This window comes from Chrysemys picta, chromosome 1 (genome assembly GCF_011386835.1).
Source record: "Chrysemys picta bellii isolate R12L10 chromosome 1, ASM1138683v2, whole genome shotgun sequence".
In the NCBI taxonomy this organism is placed as follows: Eukaryota; Metazoa; Chordata; order Testudines; family Emydidae; genus Chrysemys; species Chrysemys picta.
In genome coordinates, this window is record NC_088791.1 from 163,307,870 (window position 1) to 163,331,273 (window position 23,404).

General features: G+C 42.3%; 1 protein-coding gene across 49 annotated transcripts in view; it reads left to right on the forward strand.

Moving 5' to 3' along the window:
• The window catches only part of PHLDB2 (pleckstrin homology like domain family B member 2), a 169,898-nt gene that overhangs the window by 84,320 nt on the left and 62,174 nt on the right, over window positions 1-23,404 (forward strand). For 40 of the 49 annotated variants that reach the window (XR_010599682.1, XM_065588426.1, XM_065588475.1 and 37 more), the window contains 3 exons: window positions 2,703-2,813; window positions 8,410-9,734; window positions 22,598-22,981. Coding sequence is in view for 48 of the 49 variants with exons in the window: in XM_065588426.1 (XP_065444498.1) it covers window positions 2,765-2,813; window positions 8,410-9,734; window positions 22,598-22,981 (1,758 nt within the window). In the remaining variant the exon portion in view is untranslated. Of the gene's footprint in view, window positions 1-2,700; window positions 2,814-8,409; window positions 9,735-22,597; window positions 22,982-23,404 lie in introns of all 49 variants that reach the window. The other 9 variants (XM_065588523.1, XM_065588582.1, XM_065588590.1 and 6 more) reach the window with 2 other exon arrangements.

Consider the following 23,404-nt stretch of genomic DNA (forward strand, 5'->3'; position numbering starts at 1 on the left):
ACTGTGTGGAGACTAATTGGCTCACAGTATGTTTTAGTAATAGTTAAAAATTGACCCTATCTCTTAACTAGAAAATTAGCTAGCTAAAAATCAACAGTGATTACATGTTGCCATGGAGTATGGGACCGAATGCTTAGCCTTTTGCTTTGTTCTCAGGCAGTTGGTAGGGGCTTGGGAGCACTGCACATGATGCTCTGTTAGCCCCTAGAGGGACTGAAAGATTGATGGGGTGCAGATGTAGCAAGGTCAACCCTTTTCCTGCTGGAAGAAGAGTGTCTGCAACATGGATACTTTGAGTAAGGACAGTTAACGGAAGGGGGATGCTGGGGGAGCTGGGAGATAGAGGCAATGGAGAAAGATCCTTTCTATTCCTTTAAGAACCCTTGGAGTGGTCGCAGAGGGGTGAATGTGACAATAAACTCTCAGTGGCACAATAACACTAAACTAATGTTAAGTTTAAAACCCAGGCTTAAGTGCTCTCTGGAAGACTGGGGAGGGCAGCTCCCTCCTCAGCACAGTGAGAGATCTATGGTGGGGCAAATAGACAAATACTCTCCACCCACAGAAGGGGTGGGAGGTGATTCACTAAAGAAAAAGCATCATCAGTGGGCTCAGCACAGGAATGAGTCACAGAAGTGAGTTTTAGAAAAGGGCCTATGACAGAGAAGAGGGAAGGGGACGGGGTGTACAAGAAGGGAGAGAATATTCCAAGTGTATGGGGCAAGATGATAGAAGGTAGGAGAAGACAAAGGCTCTCTGTGGAAGGCTGTGGACAGCTTGCTGTGCTTTACTGCCAGGAAAATAATGTACAAAAGCATGACAAGTAAATTCTGTACAAAGACAACTGAGACATCATATTTTGTGACTATTAAAGTTGGACAGGTTGCCTGTCTATAGAGAAGGTTACACAGCTGCCTCTATTCTTTGCTTGTCTCCTGCAACCCTTTATTTTTTTTAATGGGAGAAACCTAAAAACAATCAACGTTCATATTGTCATTTAATGGGCAGAAATGATGTCCCTAGCCTGTGTTTGCCAGAAGCTGGGAACGAGCAACAGGGTGGATCAATTGATGATTACCTGTTCTGTTCATTCCCTCTGGGGCGCCTGGCACTGGCCACTGTCGATAGACAGGATACTGGGCTAGATGGACCTTTGGTCTGACCCAGTATGGCTGTTCTTATGTTCTTATGTATTTTAAAGGATTTTATTTCACTCATTTGTAATCTCAGTTGCATTAATTAAAAAAAGACATTTTATTATCATTTCCTTATTACACAAGGGCCTACTTGACACTTCCCATATTAATTTTCATTTATTTTTAGATCTCTAATTAATGGCAAGGATTGCGCACTGGAAATCTTGTGTTAAAAGTTGGGGGTTTTGTGGGTTTTGTAACCATATCTAGAGTGACCATATTTCCAAAAGTAAAAATAGGACGGCCAGGCCCAAGCGGCCCCCCCCCCCGCCCCTGCCTGCAGGGCTAGTCAGAGCCACCCCCCCCCCAGCTCCGTGCCCCATGCCACCCATGGGTGGGGCTGGGGCCGGGTGCCTGAGCTCCCTACCACCCATGGTAGCGGCTGATGCCCCCAAGCGCCGCAACACCAGCCATTGGGACTGACCTCCCCTGAGCTCTGAGCCCCTGCCACCCACGGCTGGGGCTGAACCCCTGAACCCCCTGCTGCCCGCAGTAGCAGATGATGCCCCCAAGCTCCGCACCACCAGTGACTGGGACTGATTCCCCACCCCCACCCCGAGCTCCGTGCCCCGCACCTCAGTTGCTTCTTTCAATGTTCCTCCATGCCCCCGCTGTGGGGGTGTGGGCGGGGGCGGGGGGGTCCAACTTTTTTGGTAAACTGGGCATTTGTTTGTTTGCTCTTGTCAGCTGATCAGTTGGGAAGAGCAAATGGGAGAAATGCCCATTTTCCTTAAAAAAGTCGGGACCCCCGGGTCAGAGCTTAAAAATGTGACTGGCCCGGCCAGAATGGGACATATGGTCACCCTAGCCATATCCAGGGATTTTTTTTTAATAAACTTGAAACAGTCTTTGTTGTTCTCCTATGGTTTAATTCCTTTAGAAGCTTGAGATGGAAATTTGTCCTTCCCAAAATATTTTCTATATTTTGGCTTGTGCACTCTGATTTGATATATGTTTGTGTGTGATTGCAGGGCTGCTGGCATTAAATTTTGTTCAAGTATATTTTTATACTGATAATACTGTTATAGCACTTTTCCCATCTGTCTCAGTTTTTTATGAAGACTCATGCATTAAACATTTCAAAAAGAGCCTTGGTGAGGTAACTATTCACAATTTTTACGATTTCTAAAAGAAAGACACAGACAGGGCTGCAAAATAGAACCCAGGAGTCCTGTTTATTAACTAGACGCATTCTCTCTTTTAAAGGAAAAAGAGAGGTTAATGATTTTTTTTGTGTGAACAGGAGAAAACCATAAAGTTACATGGACTTTCAGATTGACAAATGAAGCCTAACAATGAACTGAAATGTTGATGACCCCTATTTCAAATATTTGATATATCCATGCCAAACATCTTTGTACCATTTCTGTTCCAGATGTCGGTGGTATTCCTGTCAGTCAGAAGAATATTGTGAAAAGCTTATTTCAGTTGTGCATTTTAAAAATGCCTTTTAAAAAAGTTTCAGCATGTATTTATTAAAATATATTTTCCTTCTGTTACTTGCAGGTCAAAATTTACCTGGCTGATTCATATTCGCTTTGTCTGAACCATGCTATAGAGGAATAAACATGATGCCAAACAGAGGTAACCTCTCTTCCTTCCAGAGCATTGCATCAGGTATGAAATGCACAAAGCACATGTCTTGTAACTTTATTGGAGACTTCATTGGTTTTGGTGCTATAATTTTGTTTGTTCTGTAAATTGTCAGTTCTCTGCTCTTGTTACCTTCATAATTTATTTTTCTTAACTAAGAGGGAACTATTGTCATAGCACAGGGGTGGACAAACTTTTTGGCCCGAGGGCCACATTGGGGTTGCAAAACTGTATGGAGGGCTGGGTAGGGAAGGCTGTGCCTCCCCAAACAGCCTGGCCCCTGCCCCCTATCCAACTCCTCCCACTTCCCGCCCCCTGGCTACCCCCCTCAGAACCCCCCACCCATCCAACCCCCCCTGCTCCTTGTCCCCTAACCGCCTCCTCCCGGGACCCCCCACTCCTAACTGCCCCCCAGGACCCCACCCCCTATCCAAGCCTCCCTGCTCCCTAACTGCCCTGCCCCCTATCCATACCCCTGCCCCCTGACAGGCCCCCCGGGACCCCACACCTATCCAACCATCCCTGTTCCCCGTCCCTTGACCCCTATCCACATCCCCCACCCCCTGACAGGCTCCCCGGGACTCCCATGCCTATCCAACCCCCCACCCTGTTCCCCGTCCCCTGACTGCCCCCCAGAACCTCTGCTCCATCCAATTGCCCCCTGCTCCCTGTCCCCTGACTGCCCCCTGGGACACCAACCCCTTATCCAACCCCCCAGTCCCTTTACCATGCCACTCAGGGCAGCACATCTGGTAGCCGCGCCACCCAGCCACGTGGCTGCGGGGGAAGGGGGATAGCGGGGGAGGGGCTGTGGGCTAGCCTCCCCAGCTGGGAGCTCAAGGGCCGAGCCGGATGGTCCCGCAGGCCAGATGTGGCCTGCGAGCCATAGTTTGTCCACCTCTGCCATAGCTTCTGGGTGCATCACAAAAAAGAACAAATCTCAGTTTTATGTCTGTCCTCAGTGAGTAGCAGAACTGACCCTCTGATTAACCACCTAGACAGAGAAACCAGACAAGGAAGAAAAGAGAAGATGCTGCCTCTTTATAACTCTCTCTGGCAAATACTTGGCTTAAAAGATGATCGTTGCACTGTGCACCGAAGGTTAAGCAATTACAGCTCTGTCTGACCTCCAGAAGGAATGAATTCCTTACACATTACCAAGCACACCCTGCCTCTAGTCTTCATGACTATATGTGTAGGGAGTGCCAGTAAGAGTATCTAAGGAGTCATGGTGCATTCGGAGAGTCATTACTGAAACAATTAAAAAATTCCACCAAAGATCTGGTTTATGGACAGACAGCTAGATTCAGCTAAGTGTAGAAGTCCTATTGATTTAAGTGCTTTGCTTCATTGAGGCTGATGTGCTGAGGAAATCATATAAGGTAAAGTATGGAACAGTTAAATTCAAGCGGCTGCATAGAGGTATTTCTGACTTTTGTTTGTTTTGCTCTTTGACATGAGAAGTACAAGGAACTTTTCATTGCTCTGATGAACAAATGTGATAATTTTCATTAGTTTACTTGTTCTTTCGCTAATGGCTTTATTCTTCATGAGATTAAATGTGCCCCTTCAGTGTTGAAGGGTAGTAATGAAACAGTCCCTAAAATTACATTACTGTGCCCGAACATGTTCTGTACAGGAGTCAGTAGAAATTATGCAAAAAACAGGGTAATGTTTGATGCTAATTTAGGCTAGTTGCATCGTGATCTTGTTTTGAATGGTTAGTATTTGATGCGAGATTAATTGAAAGTGTGAGAGAGATTTGGAATGAGGGGGGTGAGAGGGTTGTTAAGTACTATTAAGAATGGAGTGGTGGATTTGCAGAATAATCTCTCACAATCACAAATAACTTTCATGTTTTTGGTCTTCGGGTTTGAACTTCTAAACACCACTCATGCAAGTGCTTAATCTTTTTCAGTTGGTTTTGTTTTGTTTTACCAAACAGAGCCCTGTGGAACATGAATGGCTTTTTTTTCTTTTTGTCAATTTGAACTTGATTGTCACCACTAAACAAAACTTGTACAAGTCCTGTTGAAGTTTTCTATCTAAAATTTCACATTATAAGGAACTGTCTGGCTCAAAGTACCAACAATGAGATATGAAGCCTTTCATCACTAAACTTGCTGGCTCAAATTCAGCCAAGATTATTAGTATTCAAAAGTCATTAACATTCAATCCTGATTGACCCTGTGAAATGAGTTGGTGGTGTTGTCTACTTTCCAGGGACCTACATGCTCTAGCATGAAGGCATGAAAGGGTATGTAGTGTCAGACTTTGGGTTCAGGTCTGAAGCTGCAGATTGTGTTTTCAACAGGCATAACAGGGAAGGTCCTCTCATGGATCAGTAATTGGTTAAAAGATAGGAAACAAAGGGTAGGAATTAATGGTCATTTATCACAATGGAGAGAGGTAAACAGTGGGGTTCCCCCAAGGAATTGTACTGGTACTTGAGCTATTCAACATATTCATAAATTATTTGAAAAAAGGGAGTGAATAGTGAAGTGGCAAAGATTGCAGATGATACAAAATTATTCAAGATAGTTAAGTCCAAAGCTGATTGTGAAAAGTTGGAAGAGGATCTCAGAAAACTGGTTGATTTGGCAACAAAATGGCAGATGAAATTCAACATTGATAAATGCAAAGTAATGCACGTTGGAAAAAATGATCCCAGCTACATATATATAATAATGGTTCTACATTTGCTGTTACTTGGAGTCTCCATGAATAGTTCTCTGAAAGCTTCAGCTCAGAGAGCAGCAATGGTCAAAAAGGCTAACAATGGTAGGAACCATTAGGAAAGGGATAGAAAATATGACTGAAAATATCATCATGCCACTATGTAAATCTATGGTACACCCACACCTTGAATACTGTGTACAGTTCTGGTCTGCCCATCTCAAAAAAGATATATTCGAATTGGAAAAGGTATAGAGAAGGGCAACAAAGATGATCAAGGGTATGGAATGGCTTCCATACGAGGAGAGACTAAACTGATTAGGGCTATTCAGCTTTGAAAAGAGATGACTAAGAATGGGATATGATAGACGTCTATAAAACCACGAATGGTGTGGAAAAAGTGAATAGAAAAATGTTATTTACCCTTTCCCAAATACAAAAACTAGGGTCACCCAATGAAGTTAATAGGCAGCAGGTTTAATACAAACAAGAGGATGTACTTTTTCACACAGTGCACAGTTAACCTGTGGGACTTATTGCCATGGTGTGTTGTGATGGCAAAAAGTATTACTAGGTTCAAAAAAGAACTAGATAAGTTCATGGAGGATAGGTCCATCAATGGCTATTAGCCAAGGTGGTTAGGAATGCAACCCCATGCTTGGGATGACTCTAACCTGATTGCCAGAAGCTGGGAGGGAATAACGGGGGTGGATCATTCCAACTGCTCCATTCTGTACACTCCCCCGAAGCTCTGATACTGGCCACTATTGGAGACAGAATACTGGGCAAGATGGACCATTGATCTGACCCAGTATGGTCGTTCTTGTGTTCTTAACCATTAGATGAGACAATAACTTTAGCAATAAGTAAAACAGACTGCACTATGTTCATGTGGTGAATAGGGATGAGATAACCCTTTCCAGTTAATTGATTTCAGTTGGAACTGCGGGTACTCAACACCTCAGAAAATCAGGCCTATGACGAGTCCTGTACCCTCACCACAAGACCATTGTTGCTCTGAAGGATAATTGCTTCCTTAACTTCAAATACACAGCTAATTCCTTGATTTAGCCTGCCAAAGTGTGGCTTTAAAGGTTAAGTGAGCTGTTTTACATCAGCAAAGGCCTGAGATCAAGCCCCCTCAGGGTTCTGTGTGTCTCTGGCAGTGGCTGATGCTATCACTGACAGAAGGAGAGCAGGAACTGCATTTCTTTCACTGCTTTAGGTACCAGATATTTCCTTTCTAACGGAAACTCCTCAGAACTCTTGGGCTGAAATTTGGATCTTGACACGTAACTGAACAAAAAATGATTTTTCATCTCATGATCTGTTTGACTATGTATTTATAGCTTGTAATTCTGAACTATTGTTCTACTAGGGACATGGGATCTTAAATAGCTTTCTGTATTTATAACAACCTTGGATTCCCCTTTAATAACGCAAGGTGGCTAACTTCATATTTTTTTTACATCTTAAAGACTATAGTGCTTATAGAGAGCTTTTCATCTTTCAAGTGTTCTACAAACATCAAAGAACTAAACTATAATAACCTTGAAAAATAGGTTGTATTCTCATTTTACAGTGGGGAAAACTGAGGCAAGGGGGTGATTTGTCCACATTTATATAGGACCTTGGTACAAAGTCCACTGAAGCAAATGGAAGCACTCTCATTGACTTGAGTGAGCTATGGACCAAGCACATAGTTAATAGGTTGCATTTAGTCTTTCTGTATCTCAGTTCTCTGTCTGTAAAATGGGATTAATTTTACTTCCCAACTTCACAGGAGTTTTGAGAAGATACATAAATGAAAGATTGTGAGTTGCGCAGATTCTGTAGTGATGGGGGCTATATATCTACAAGATAGATAGATAGGGATAGGACTTGAATTCATGAGTTTGTGTCTCCTTCTCATGTGTTCTAAACCAGTTGTTTTCCACCATTTTGAGCTCAGCACCCATTTGTAAATGTTTGTGGTCTGTTGCCACCCAGTAAATAGTCTGGAGTGGAGGCCCGGGGTGGTTTCAGTCATATCCTGCCCCCCGTAGTGTTGGGTCCTGCCCAGCACTCACCCCACAGTGGTAGCGCCTATAACTCCTGTGCTGTGGGGCTGGCTGGGATTGGATCTCCACTCTGGGCATTGCAACCTCCATGGTTGCAGCGCTGCTCAGATTTGGCCCCACTCCCCGACTGGACAAAATTTGTGTGAGTGGAGTTGTGATTTGGCTCATGGGGTTGCAGTGCCAGACACTCAAGTATGGCCTATCCGTATTCTCATCGCCATAATGGCTGGGCTAAACCTGAGTGGTGCTGGGACCTGCGAGACAGCAGGGAGGTGGTCCCAGCCTACCCTGTTGGACAGGGGTCACAGGAGCTGCCCCACAACCCTTTGAAACATTCTGGCAATCCAGTTTTAGGTCTCGACCCATGGGTTGAGAAACCCTGTTCTAAACAGGTTTCAGAGTAACAGCCGTGTTAGTCTGTATCCGCAAAAAGAAGAACAGGAGTACTTGTGGCACCTTAGAGACTAACAAATTTATTAGAGCATAAGCTTTCGTGGACTACAGCCCACTTCCTGTTCTAAACCACACCTTTAAAAAACTCTGTTAGAAAAACTAGGGTCAGTATTTCTAGTGGGCAGGTCACCAGAACAGGCGTCAAGGGATGTAGATTCTTTTCCCATCTGTGTCACCGATATGCTGTGTAACCTTGGGGAAATCGCTTGACTGCTCTCTGACTCAGTTTCCTTCTCTGTCAAATTGGGATTATAAAATTTACACACCCACCTTTGTTAAGGTTTCTAATAATATAATTACATATCTTAGAACAAAGTTATTTTTCCATGATAGATTAAGTATATACGATTATTTTTAACTAATTGCGGGGTGAGGCTTTCTCATGTATTTGCTGAAAACTAATTTTTCCCCTTTTTTCCTCTCTCTCACAGATTCCAGTAAGATTATGGCAGAATACAGCCACATACAAAACCAGCTGGAATTACAAAATACTAGTTTAGGGAAAAGCTCTGTGATTAATTCCTTTGAAAATGATCTCCAGGATATTATGGATAGCCTCAACCAGAAGAAATATTCATCAAGCCTTAAATTTAAAACAAATGGGGACTCCTCTGGTTCCTATTTAACCCTATCACAACCTGTGCCAGCTAAACCCAGCCCTTCATCTAGTGTTAAAAATATACAACCCGCTACCAAAATTCAAGGATGTAAACCCTTTTCTTGTGAGAGCCCTTATCTTTCAGATAAAAGTGTCTCTGTAAAGCATATGGGTGTCACTTCTCCATCCTCTAGTGGGTACAGCCTGGGAAGGACAGACTTCGATATTCATGCCAACAGAGAAAATGAAAAACTCTTTGGACATGTGGATAAGTTTCACTATTCAAAATATAGTCAAAAAAATAAATCGTATGACAATGTCTTCTTCCCAGCAGTGCTGGATGGGAAGAAGAACTCAGGCTCTCTTCTTGCAATGTGGAATGGAAGCTCAGGTAGTGAAATAATTCTCTCACCTGTTAGCAGTTCAGGGGCTGCAAGCATGCCTTCCAGCCCAAAACAAGGCAGGAGGATGAATATTCAAGACCACCTAACCCTTCATTCAAGACCAGTTAAGCATAAGGAGACCATGACTGAGACTCTGGGTTCAAGAACTAGGAAGTATTCTGGTGGGTCACTGGGTCATATGGGAGTTTATAGTCGTTCTCTGCCCAGGCTGTATAAATCGACAGAAAGCCAGCTGATGCCATTAAGTTTGCCTCCAAGAAACTCTCTTGGTAATTCCAAAAGAAAAAAACACGGAGAAAAAGATCTACCTCAAAGTGCATTAGATGCTGATAATTACCTTAATTTTTCTTCTTGCAGCTCAGGGGTGTCACCATATACAAATTCTGTGTCTGACAGTAATTCCTATGTTAGTTCAACTCTTAGTGTTCCTGCAAGCCCCCGAATAGCTAGAAAAATGCTTTTAGCATCTTCCTTCTCCCATGTTTCTGATGATTTTGATAGATTTGGACTCTCAGGGACAAGCCCCAGTAATTCTTTTTCCCCTGTGGATCTTGACAGAACGTTCTCTGTCAGAAGAAACATTTCCACTAGTTCCATGGAGTTTGATGAATCTGACCTGGAAAGCTTCAGACAGACACCTACCTTACGGGAGAGAAAAAACAGTATTAGTTCAATTTCTGGAAGAGATGACCTAATGGACTATCACAGGAGACAAAGGGAAGAGAGGCTTAGAGAGCAGGAGATGGAACGACTGGTAATTTTTCTTTTCCTTTTAGTTTTTATCAGTGTTTAATGCTTGCAAAACTAACTTTCCAAAGAAAACTATTAAGAGTATACAGTAGATGCAAAACATCTGCTGTTGTGTTTTGAAATTCAAATACATGACCTTGTGCTCTGGCGGCTTGTTTACTATGTCAGTCTCTAAAGTTAATGGGTATACAATATGCTACATCAACATATCAGATGGTATCATTCAACCATTTGAAAAAAATGTAGGAAATTCACAGAAATTATGGTAGTTCAATCTGTGGGTTCCGCCAAAATATCTATGTACATAAAACCCACAAATTGCATGGCAGGGCTCCAACACTCTTAAAAAAATTTTTTTTTCCAAGTTGATGGCACTGTTTTGTGGTAAACACTGGGTAAAAAAACAAAACAAAACCTATGTCTCCACTGTAAGATTTCAGGGTCATGCTTCAATAAGCACCAAAGAATTGGACAACAAAATTACCTGATGTGTAATTGCTTGGTCAAGACTGTCTCCTGAGTATCTTCATCAAAGCATTGATTTCTCTACTTGTTGGTTCTTTCTAGTGATCACAAGGCGAGGGAGGAGGGGAATCATTTCCATTCTGTAGGACATCCAAAATGTTTGATACAAGACAAAATATTAAGATTATATAATGCTTCAAAAATTAAAGGTAAAATAATTAGAGCTATACTGATCCATCAATTAAAACTGGATAATACCCCAAAAGGAGAAATCATATAACAGAAACACACTATTTGAAAAAATCAAATCTTTCAAAATGTAAATTTAAAAAAATATTGTATTTGAAAACTTCCTCAAGATAATATTTACCTTTTTGCCCCAAATATTTTTACACTTATAGCAAAGTAAAATGCACCCTTTGTTGCAGGGATCATATAAGGTCATGTATACACAGAAGTTGCACTGATTTTATTCCATCAGTTTAGAAATTGATGTACTTAAATGGGTGCAGTCCCATTTGTGAACACTCCTAACTAGTTTAAAAGTGACTCTGTATCAGTTTAGTTCAGGGGTGGGCAAACTACTGCCCACGGGCCGGATCTGGCCCATCAGGGCTTTGGATCCGGCCTGCAGGATTGCCACCCCCGTGACGCCACGGGTCCTGCACCGCTGCTGAAAGCGGTCGGCACCATGTCTCTGCAGCCCCTGGGGGGAGGGAGGCGGGGCCAGAGGGCTCCGTGTGCTGCCCTCGCCTGCAGGCACCACCCCCTGCAGCTCCAATTGGCTGGGAATGGGGAACCGTGGCCAATGGGAACTTCGGGGTAGGTACCTGCAGGTGAGGGCAGCACACAGATCCCTCTGCCCCCTGGCTTCCCCAGGGGCTGCAGGGACATGTTTTAGCCCCGCAGAGAGCCTGTCTTAGCCCCGTTGCACGCCACTGCCACCCTGGAGCCGCTCCAGGTAAGCAGCGCCGGGCCGGAGCCCGCACCCCGAACACCTCCCACACCCCAACCCCCTGGCCTGAGCCCCATGCCACACCCCGCACCCCTCCTGCACCAACCCCCTGCCACACCCCTCCTGCATCCCACCCCCTTCCCTGAGCCCCCTCCCACATCCCAACCCCTTGCTGCACCCCTCCTGCACCTGATCCCTGAGCCCCCTCCCACGCCCCTCCTGCACCCCAACTCTTTGCCCTGAGCCCCCTCCTGCACCCCACACCCTTCCACACCCCAACCCCCTGCCCTGAGCCCTCTCCCTCACTCTGCATCCCCTCCTGTACCCCAATCCCCTGCCCTGAGCCCCCTCGTACACGCCGCACCCCTCCTGCACCCCAACCCCTTGCCCTGAGCCCCTTCCTGCACCCCGAACTCCCTCCAGCACCTGAACCCTCTGCCCCAGCCCTATATTCATGGCCCTGAATGCAATTTCCCCACCCAGATATGGCCCTTGGGCCAAAAAGTTTGCCCACTCCTGGTTTAGTTTTTCAGTTCCTTACACATTTTGAGGTAAATTAAACTAAGGCACTGTTAAACTGATCTAGTTATATGGGTGCAACTTTTGTGTGTAGACAAAGCCTAATATCTGCAGTGGAGTTTACTTGATTCTGCTGTGTCAGATCATTGTATGACAAAATTCAGGGATACAGATGGAAATTTGAGGAAAGAGTGGCGGTTGGCTATTGAATCCACAAATATGCTGATTCAGCGACCACAAATACTCATATAATGAGTATACGGGATCATGGCCTTTATTCTAGGCCAAGTTGAAAGCGGTCTCTGGTTGAAGACTGGATTCTGTTTAATTCTTGCTCCTAAATCCTGTGTATTCCCCCCCCCCCCCCCCACTCCCCGCCCCAACCTCATACCAGTATAGAGGCATTAATTTCACCAATGTTCGTTATTTAGAGATACTGAACATATTATACTATAATAGGTATACTCAGAGTTAAAGTCTATTATTATTTAAAAAAAAGCAAACATTTTCAAAGTTGGGTGCTTAAAGTAAGGTATCTAAATCCATATTGGATTTCTAAATGAAACTAGCTAGATTTTCAGAGATATTGAGGGCCTATGATTTCCATTAAAGCCAGTGAGTGCTGCAAATAGAGTTGGATGGACAACTTGTGTGTGTGGGGGGGGGGAGGGGCGGCGCGGGGGATCACCATTTTAATCAAATTTTTGCTGAAATCTTTTTGGATATAAGTATTGTCTCCCATTTTTTGACCAGCTTTAGGTATGAGTTGTCAGTGCTTCTGATAATGTGGTGACTTATTTTGGTGCCAGACTTGAAGTGTCCACTGTGGAAAGTTTTGGTTTAACATTTTTACTGTGTTAGAGCCATTGACTCCTTTCCAGTGAACAATGCTACCAGCTTGCAAGAGGGAGGTACTCCGTCACTGAAAAATTCAAACCAAGTATGGTGTAGTGGTTTTGTATTTTTAAGAGGAAAATTCTGGATTTTGGGGGGGATGCTTCTACAGTTAGTACTGCTGTTCTCTTGAAAGTAAAACGCCAATCTAAAGATATGTTCTGATTCTGTTTTTAGATGAAATGACTAAATCTTTCCTTTTATTTAGCATTTGTTTCTCCCAGCTCAATACGTCCTTAGAATCCTGATCCTATAAAAGGAGAATTAGCCTAATGTTTTCTCAACATGTTAAAATGTGTGAAAGATTGACTGTTTTAGGTGCTGTATGACTTACACATGAAGGAATTTGCTCGTTCTTGATTTAGTCTTCTCTTCAACATCCTGCTATATATTACTTTTTGAAGTTATCCAGTTAAGGATTGGAAATCAGAACAATATATTTGAGAGCTTGAGCAATCACTATAATTAGTTAGCCAAGCCCTGGCAGGAAGTATATATTTGTAAAAATACCATTTCTTTATACCCTGTATATAAAAATCAGTGTTGGGTCTCCATGCATTCAGAGTCTGATTTTTCCAAATGGGCTGAGCACCCACAGCTCCTTGGGACTTCTTTACTTTTAGCTTGATTTTGCACACCTGCTAAAGGTACTTAACCCTTTTTCTTCCTGCTTGATGGAATGTGGATTTGTACAGCATGTTTCCTGTGGAAAAGATGATAGATAACCGAAAATGCGTAGGTTCAAAGTGCTGAGTAGAAGTGTGGGTTGAATGGCTTACCGATAAATGATTTGGGGAAGTCAATTTTTATCCAAATATTTGGCCTTTTAATGTGAGGTAAGGTAAGCCAAATAGAATGTGTTTAGAGAGATTCTGGAAATGCAAACATCAGTTTTGAAACCATGTTTCAGGCACTGTAATACTTTAAAGAGTCAGTGTAGTTTGGCCCACTATTTTCCTCTGAACTAACCAATTTTTTTCTTTTCTTTTTCTTTTTATGATTTTTTAAAAAACATCTCTGAAACTGCTTTTTGTGTGTGTTTGCTTGCTTTTAACTTGCACAGGCTGGTGGAGAATGTTGAAACTGCAGCCTTTGTTAGTCCCTGAATATGAAACTAAATGGTCTGCTTTTACTGTTCACATGGAGTAAAACACCGAAGTAAACAAACAGCACAAACACTGAAATGTCCATTTCAATTTCTGGAATAATTTTAGCTTCAGTAATGTAATTCTAATTTTGTTACCCATGTGACAAAGTAATTTTCTTTTTAAGAGCAGGGTTTGGTGTTCTTTCTCTCTTTTTAAAAAATATATGTATCCGTGGGCCAGAGTCCAAACTGGTGCATGGAGGTGTCAATCAAACTTTCCTGTGCCAGCCTGTTTCCCTGTATCTCATGAGGCTGGTTGTGTCCCTGATCTTGTCCTCCTCTCTGGATTTTCTGTAATGGGTATGAGTATGTGTCATGAGCTGCAGGACAGGGAAGACAGCTTTAGGGTTATAGCCAGAATTCCATAAGAGCTATGCTGATCAAGGTTGCTGAGGCGATAGCGTGATTGGACTTTGCATCTTGGAGGAGTGGAGTTTGGGGAGGATCTTTCAGAATTTTTACCATCAGAAGCCATTGTAAATTCTGGCTGAACTTAGCCAAAGTTTTTAAACACATCTCCCCCTTATAACTGGTTTATGAATGTTTAAAGGAAAGACCTATTAGACAAATAAACATTCATAAAATACTTGACTAACCCTCACATTTTTTAGTATAATATAAACCTCAATACATATTGAAGTTCGAATGCAATCAATCATCTGAATCTAAGAAAAGCAGGGGGATGAATAGCAGTATTGGTTGAAATACTGACTGTAGTAAGGAATTTATACACAAGCTGACAGAGACAAGTTGGATAGATATTAAGGACAATCTAGGCAAATTGATACTTAGGTGCTGTCAGATAGTCACAACCTTGTTGGAGATTGTCTAGTGCTGATTTAGAGGCAGTACAATATTTTACCTGTAGGTGGAGCCACATATTTAAAAATTACTATTTGGAATTATGTAAAATATTGTCCACAGCCCATCTCTTGGTATGGATCTGTAAACCATACTTTTATAGATCAAGCAGCCTTTCTGGAAATTAGGAATGTATTCATGAGAGATTTTAATTTAAATGAGCAATGAATTAACAAGCAATATGAATATGGAGTTGGAGGAGAACATATTTTAAGAGACTTGTTTCTCCCAGTTTGCTGAATATTTAAGCATGGTCAAAGTTTATTCTGTAAGTAGGAAATAATACAAAATTAGGTTGAATGTAGAAAACTTGTGGCATCATCATAGTTATGTGTGATGTGTTCATGTGAGTTAAAAAGAAATAAACATAGGTAGGACTTTGAAAGCAGTACAGGGGATTGACACACATATCATCCATTAAACATAATTATAATTAATTTTACAATTAAATTTTATAGAAGATGTCTGGCTCAGTCTTCCATACTGCTTGAAAATCTCAATCACTTTCTTTAACCTATCACTTAGGATATTAAAGGATTATGTAAAAAACATTAGCTAGTTAAGTTTTGCAAACAGCGCCTTGAGGTAGTTGAAAGCTAAATATAGATCATTTCTCCCACTGTTTATATTTAGCAATCTTTGTGGTGTTACAGGGCAGCTGTTTAAGAGCAGTTGAATTTAATACAGGAACAAATACCACACATCAGGTTGAAGCCACTAGATGCTTTAGATACACAGGATGTAATTAACCTTGGTATCCTGGTGAATTTCCATCTTAAGTAACACCCCTATTTTTGCAAAATAGTACTGTAGAATCTTTAATGATCAGCAGTGTTGAGGACCTTACTTTAGATCTCTTCCAACAGACCTAAATAAATGTAAGCAGTTAACTTATTTTTTCCTGCTCTCTCTCTCTCTCTCTCTCACTTTTTATATATACACATGCACACACACTTAGCTTAATTTCTCCAGCCTTGTATTTAATTAGAAGGTGCACTATAGGCCAGAATAGAAATCAATTTCAATGGAGTTACTCTGTTTTTACGCAGAGATCAGAATATGGAACCATATGAGGGCTTGAATAATTTTGGACTCCTACTAGCCTGAGTGTGATATGAAAAATAAGTACAAGTGTGTGTGTTTGGGTAGGGAAGGAGGGCATCAATCTGAGCAAAATGCAATATCCTGGTGAAAACCTCAACCCCTACCTCAAAATGCTTTAAAAAAAGAAAAAAAGGTGGGGAGGGTGAGGCTGCTAGGATTCCTAGCAAGTGTACTTTCTGCTCAGGGGCTTCATGTTTGCTGGGTAACTAGTGTCTGATCAATTCAAAGCTCCCCAATTCCCCCACCCTTTTCCTGGTTGCTGGAAGAGAGAAAGAGCTTTCTCTCTGGGTTTGTCTACACTGGGAAATTATGGCTATTATGGAATAAACAATAGCTCTTCCAAAATAGCTCCTCATAAAAATCACTTTATTTTGGAATAAATAGTGTGCTCACAAAGTGCACTGATTATTCTGGAATAAAGTGATTTTTCTGGAATAGAGTGTCCACATGGAGAGCTATTCTGGAATAGTTTATTCTGCCATAGTTGTTCTGGTCAATGTTCCCAAATTCCCTCTTCTTTTAATTAACCTTTTCCCCTTCTACCTTGAGTGTGTGTGTGTGTGTGTATGTCTACACAGCGTTTTGGAACCTGAGGAGTAAGCCTCCAGGCTTAGGTCGACAGACTTGGTGGTGTTTGTGCTAGTGCTCTAAAAACCTTTGTCTATTATCTTGGGTATATGTGAAGCCCAGCCCACATCTCCTTCTCTTTAATACTGAAAGGAAAGCAAGCTAGGGAAATGTGGTCTAGATGAAATTACTATAAGGTGGGTGCACCACTGGTTGAAAGAACCGTACTAAAAGAGTGGTTATCAAAGTTTTGCTGTCAGACTTGGAAGGTCTATCGAATGGGGTCCACATGGGTCAGTCCTGCCCGGTCCTATTCAATATTTTTTATTCATTACTTGGATAATGTAGAGGAGAGTATGCTTATAAATTTGAAGGTGACACCAAGCTGGCAGTGGTTTCAAGCTCTTAGGAGGACAGAATTGGAATTCAAATGACCTTCACAAATTAGAGAATTGGTCTGAATTTAATAAGGTGAAATTCAGTGAAGACAAGTGCAAAGTACTTCACTTAGGAAGGAAAAATCAAATGCACAACTACAAAATGTGGAATAACTAGCTAGGTGATAGTACTGCGGAAAAGGATCTGGGCTTTATAGAGGGTTACAAATTCAATGCAAGTCAACAATGCGATGCAGGTGTGAAAAAGGCTAATATAACTTTGGGGTACATTAACAGAAGCATTGTATGTAATACATGGGAGGTAATTGTCCTGCTCTACTCAGCACTGGTGAGACCTCATTTGGAGTAGGGTATCTAGTTCTGGCTGCCACACTTTATGAAAGAGACGGGCAAACTGGAGAGAGTCCAGAGGAAAAACAAAAATGATAAAAGGTTTAATAAAGCTGACCTATGAGGGAAGGTAAAAAAATAATAACTTGGCATGTTTACTCTTGAGAAAAGATTAGTGAGGGGGACAGGACACTTGATAAGTCTTCAGATATATTAAGGGTTGTTATAAAGAGGATGGTGATCAATTGTTCTCCATGTCCACTGAAGGTAGGACAAGAATAGAGACACTTAATCTGAAGCAAGGTGGTTAGATATTAGGAAAACTTTCTAACTACAAGGATAGCTAAGCTCTGGAATAGACTTCCATTTGGGGAATCCCCATCATTGGAGGTTTTTAAGAACAGGTGGGAAAAACTCCTGTCAGGGGACAAGCTAGGTGTACTTGTTCTTGGCTCAGCACAGGGAGCTGGACTAGGTAATGGGGGCAGGGATAGCTCAGTGGTTTGAGCATTGGTCTCCTAAACCCAGGGTTGTGAGTTCAATCCTTGAGGGGGCCACTTAGGGATCTGGGGCAAAATCAGCACTTGGTCCTGCTAGTGAAGGCAGGGGGCTGGACTTGATGACCTTTCAAGGTCCCTTCCAGCTCTAGGAGATGGGATATCTCCATTAATTTAAATTTATAATCTTTTGATGTCCCTTCTAGCCCTACATTTCTAGAATTCTATTAAAGAAGCCTTTGCTCTTTCTGTCTTCTGTTTCCCATAAGCTCCTGGATCTGTGATTGGGAGGAGGGGGTGTCTCTCTACTACTCTACCCCATCTCAGTCTCTCTTTTTGAGTCTTTCTCCCCTTTGAATAGCTCCAGTGCACATACTGTTGCTGCTCGATGCACCATGAAGCTGATAAGCTTCTTGTTAGTTTGTTTGCTACTCACAAGATTCTGAAGAGTAGTGGTGGAAACTCTGGTCAGTTTTCAGTCTTCTGCTGCTGCTTGGCAAAGCTCTGAGCCATATCAGAGGCATTGGAGCAATCTTGCCTGCTAACAGCAGTAGGCACTGTTGTATTGATTATATCTGGTTCGTGTTAACTTGACAATAATTAGGGGTTTAGACTCTATTTCTATATATTTTATTACTGGAATCTTAGATTCTGCTAATGGCACTTTCCCTGAAAAGCTTCCTACTTGCTACAGATGACTCGTCAAGTGGATTTTTCAAGCCCTGCCCTGATATCTTGATCTGACATCACCACTTTTCATTTACATAATTCATACACCTGGCATGTAAATGAGATTCACAGAAAAGAGGAGTAGTTGAAGTGGTTGCCATGCCTTCCCACTATCCAGTTTATCTTCATCAGTGCTAACAATGGTGTGTTTGTGTTAGTGTAATATAGGCACTAGAGTTGTACACATCACTTTTCACAGCAGATGGCATGGTTAGAACCCTGCGCAGATACAAAATTTATATCTCTGGATACAAAGCGAGTATCTGTGGAGTTGTAGGGCTCTAGCGACAATGAGCAAGACCAGCAGGGCCATGGTCAGCGACCGGGCCAGGAACCGCAGCAGTGAAAGCAGCACAGCGGCGGCCCAACATGCTGCTGCCTTTGCCACTGTGGTTCCTGGCCCAGTCACTGGCCGTGGCCCTGCTGGTCTCGCTCATTGTGGCTAGACCCCTGTAACTCTGCAGATATCTGCTTTTTATCCGCGAATATCCACATCTGCTGATATACATTTTGTATCCGCGCAGCGCTCTAGGCATGGTGGGTTAAAAACACAGGCAAATGGTGTACATAAAAGGGAAAGTGTGCTGAAAAAAGGCTTAAAAGTCTTGATTCAAAGCCTCCTGCACTGAATGTAAAACAGCACAACCCAATCTGGCATATTTTATATTTTCTGTAGTGTGTAACCTGAAAGCTAGTATGATACATTTCTTGCATAATTTAGTTTAATACATTTTTATCCACATACCACCTTCTTTATCTCTTCAGTTGCTGGGACATTTTCTTGGCTTGCCAGTTGATTTAAGAATTTATGGCTTGAACTGGTGAATGCAGATGTGTTGGAACTAGAAGATGTTGGCTGCAAACAAAGTGATAAAAATAGAATACATGAAATAGCATCAGACAGAACTTCCTGTGTGTAAGCCTCTTAATACACTGCTGCACATTTTGAAATAGAAGTGAGATAACTTATTCCCCTCTTAGTTGTACAGCAGTGAGGACAGCAAAAGACACTATTTTTGGTACTGGACATAGGCATTTCTATAACGTGTCCTCAAATATAGAAGTTCATCAGAAACTTTCTGAAACGTGAGCGAGATTTTTGCCCTATTTTGTGTTTTTTTCCCCAAGTGTTAGAGAGAGCTTTCTGCATTGCCAAGACTTGTAAAGATACCCAAAATAACCCTCCCTCCCATCAGCTGACAAAGTGGTAGTTTATCATTGCTCCCATAAGCCTTTTAATGAAGATAAAATGTAGTTATGGTTTAAAATCAGGTATGTCCTATATTGACGAGGTGGGAGACAAGAAATATATCCTGTCATTGCAGGGCGGGATGGGACTGTATGTTTTAATATTGTCTGGTTTCAGAGTAGCAGCCGTGTTAGTCTGTATCCGCAAAAAGAAGAACAGGAGTACCTGTGGCACCTTAGAGTCTCTAAGGTGCCACAAGTACTCCTGTTCTTCTTTTTAATATTGTCTGTCTCATTTCTATCTCTTATGACAATAGTAGGGTTACCATATTTCAAAAATAAAAAAAGAGGACACTCCACGGGGCCCTGGCCCCGCCCCTTTCCCAACCCGACCCTGCCCTAACTCCGCCCATTCTCCAAAGTCCCCGCCCTAACTCCCCCTCCTCCCTCCCAGCCACGCGAAAAGGGCTGCCCAAGTGCTACCGGCTTCACGGTTTGCCGGGCAGCCCCCAGACCCTGCGCCCCCGGCCGGCGCTTCCCCAGCGCAGCTGGAGCCTGGGAGGGGAAGCGCCCAGCCGGGGGCGCAGGGTCTGGAGGCTGCCCGGCAAACCCGTGAAGCCGGTAGCGCTCGGGCTTCGGGCAGCCCCTATGCCTCCGGACCCTGCGCCCCCGGCCAGGCACTTTCTCTCCCGGGCTCCAGCTGCTCTGCTCCTCCCCTGAACTCTTCAGCTCTGTTTAAGAGCCAAGCTGCCCGAGCGCTACCGGCTTCGGGCAGCCCCCATGCCTCCGGACCCCGAGCCGCCGGAGCAGAGCAGTTGGAGCCCGGGAAGGGAAGTGCCCAGCCGGCGGCTCGGGGTCCGGAGACACGGGGGCTGCCCGAAGCTGGTAGCGCTGGCTCGGGCAGCTTGGCTCTTAAACAGAGCCCAAGAGTCAGGGGAGGATCAGAGCAGCTGGAGCCCGGGAGGGGAAGTGCCCTGCCAGGGGCACAGGGTCTGGAGGCTGCCCGGCAAACCATGAAGCCAGTAGCGCTCGGGCTTCGGCAGCCCCCTTGCCTCCGGACCCTGATTGCCGAAAAGCCGGACATGTCCGGGAAAAGCCGGATGTATGGTAACCCTAGACAATAGTATCAAAGGGCCAGGCCTCACCCAGTGGCAACAGCAAGAGATATATAAATGCTGGAGTTCCTGGCCAGACGTTGCGCAGTGATTTAGGGATTGGGTTGCCTGCCCTAAAGGTAGCTGCTAGGAGGAAAGGAGGATAAACCTATTACGGGAATAAGGAGAGGCTTAGAAGCTTGGGTATAGTTGCATGGAGGGCTTTTGGAGACTTGGGGGGGGGGGTGTCATAGGTTTGAAGTTGACATCTGTCTACTGAATCTGCCACCTGCTTTATGGAAGAATGTATAAAAATTACTGTATCAGATCAGGCTAGCGGACCATGTAGTCCAACAGCTTGTCTCTGACAATGGCCCTAGTAGCAGAGGCTTCAGAGGACGGTGCAAGAAACTCCATAGTGAACAACTTGGAATAAGCTACCCAAAGGGAAAATTTCTGCCTGTTGCTTTATGCCCTGAAACAGGAAGGTTTAGATCTGTTTTAAAAAATACGTACATCTGTTCTCTTTAACATTAACTGTGGATGCTCTCATCCATGTAACTTTGTAATCCTTCATTGAATCCTACTAAAAGCTAAGTACTGGTTAATTTGTGTTAAGATTTATTACACTCATGGTTTGCTTCAGGGAAACCGGAAAGAGTGTCTTGCTCTAACTCTTCTACTTGGTTCTTGTTTCTAATTGCTGCTGACTCAAGTGAGATAGGATTACAAGAAGTTAGCTATCTTGCAAAATCTGATTTTGGATTTACTGCCAGGTAGAATTTGGAAACTGAATAAGCCTGTAGTGGTTGTGGCAGGAGGGAGATTCAGAAGAGATGTTGCTGTTGTTATTGTTTTTAAATGTTCTGAGTGATAGTCTAGAAGTGTTTCCTAGAGATAAGATGAAAAATTTACAAAAACCTTATTCATTAGTGTTGGTATTAATGCAAAACATGAAGCTGTCTTAATGAGGTCTTAATATCTTTAAGTAGGCTTATGGTAAGCAGTTTTCCAATTAAAATTTGTTTTCTCTTTTTTTTTTTAACAAAAGGAACATGAACTTAAGTTATAGTATATTTTAAAAAAATCTAATAATTTTGTTCTCAATTTGATATTAAAAGAAATTATATATAGCATTACAAATCTGGTTTTGCTTTTTAATAAGTTTTAAAAATACTGCAGAGCTGTTCAAAACTTCTGAGGAATTAAATGTTTCTACAATAGCTTGAGCCATGACAGCTTGAAGTCTGTCATAGTTGTTCATATTCTCAGTGTTAAGAAAATGGTGTGACTCCTTCATGAGCTTTTATAATTTAACAGTTTGCTGGCAAAGCAATAACCCCCTGTTTTAGGTTCTGTTCCATTTTGGTCAACCTTTGGTCATGACATATTATTTTCCTTCTTAACCTCCTAAGGATCAAAGGTGGATGTCTCCAGATGTAAAGCAACTTACAAAATTGGTGGGGGAGTGTGGAGAAGAAGGGGGAAATGAAAGTTAATGAAACAGGAAATCCTAAAAAAAGGGAATGATTTCTGTGTAAATTGGTTCTATGTAAAATGAGTGTAACCGTTTAATCTCTGCCAGGAGCATAGCCAAAAGTACAAAGTAGATTGACACATCGTTTTGATAGTAAGCCCTATTGGGCAGGACCGTTCACGTTTGGGTGCTGTTGGAAATAAATAATAATTATAATCTTTTTCTGTGGTGAAAAGGGAAATTTGAAACTCGAATGTGGGATCATCTTTAATGGAGAACAGCTTCTATGTTCTCTATCTTAAAACTCACTTTTGACTCAGTTGCTTTTTAAATCCCTTTTTATATGATATATTACAGTATTAAACGATTACACTGATTTTACATTAAACTCTTTTCTACAGAAATTATTTCCCATTTTTAGGATTTCTTGCCTCATTAACTTGTGTTTCCTCTGCCACACCATCATTTTATGTCTATGTGTAAACATATATAATACTTTATCCCTAGATTGTTAAAGGCACATAAGGAAGTTTAATGAATTTAAAAAAATACATTAAAAATAGTGAACCTCTGTGTAGCTTTGACATTTTCTTTGCTTGAAATTTGTATGTTAAGTTTAGCACTGTTTGTTTCAATTCCTAGGAGCGACAGCGGCTGGAGACCATCCTCAATTTATGTGCTGAATATTCCAAGTCTGATAGCGATCCTGCTGCTGCTACCACTGTTGCTGATGTTCAAAAAATTAATAAAGAACTTGAAAAACTTCAGCTGTCAGATGAAGATTCTGTATTTGAAGATTCTCAAATGAATCCAGAAGCAAGATTTAGAAACCACTTGAAATCATCAGCAAGTGATTCTGATTTCTCAGAGTGTAGTAATCTCAATCGAAGTGCTGCCACTTTACTTTCCTCTAGAGGGATTAGAGCTGATGAACACTTCAGTGACAATATGAAGACTCCAGCTTTAGCTTCTTCTGCCTTCTTGAAGGGTTCTAATGAGTCTTCGTACCTAAGTATCATACCCAAGGTAAGATTCTTGAGAAGTGAACATCACATATCAGGAACCCTTGGTTGAAGTCTTCCAGTTGAATTCAGTTTTCATGGTGGAAATCACAAAGAAAAAGGCTTAAAGATAAGTTTTAGTCATACAGTACAACTGTTTTGGTCCAGTACGAATTGAAATGTTGGTGATTTCGTTTGCTATGAAAACTGTTTATTTTAAGTACTTTTCCCAAATGATAAACAGTTTAGGAAGAGAGAGCTTGGTAAATAACAGTATTAAATTATTTAAATAGTAGCGTTTCAATCGTCCTGTAGACAGCTCGAGTTTCATGAGCAAAATTAATCTATAATTGTTGTCATGTGGAGTATGACATTTTTTAAGTTTTAAGTATTCAGGCCTGTTGCCAAAAGAGGAGGAAATCACGTAACTTTTCTCTTCCCCTTGACT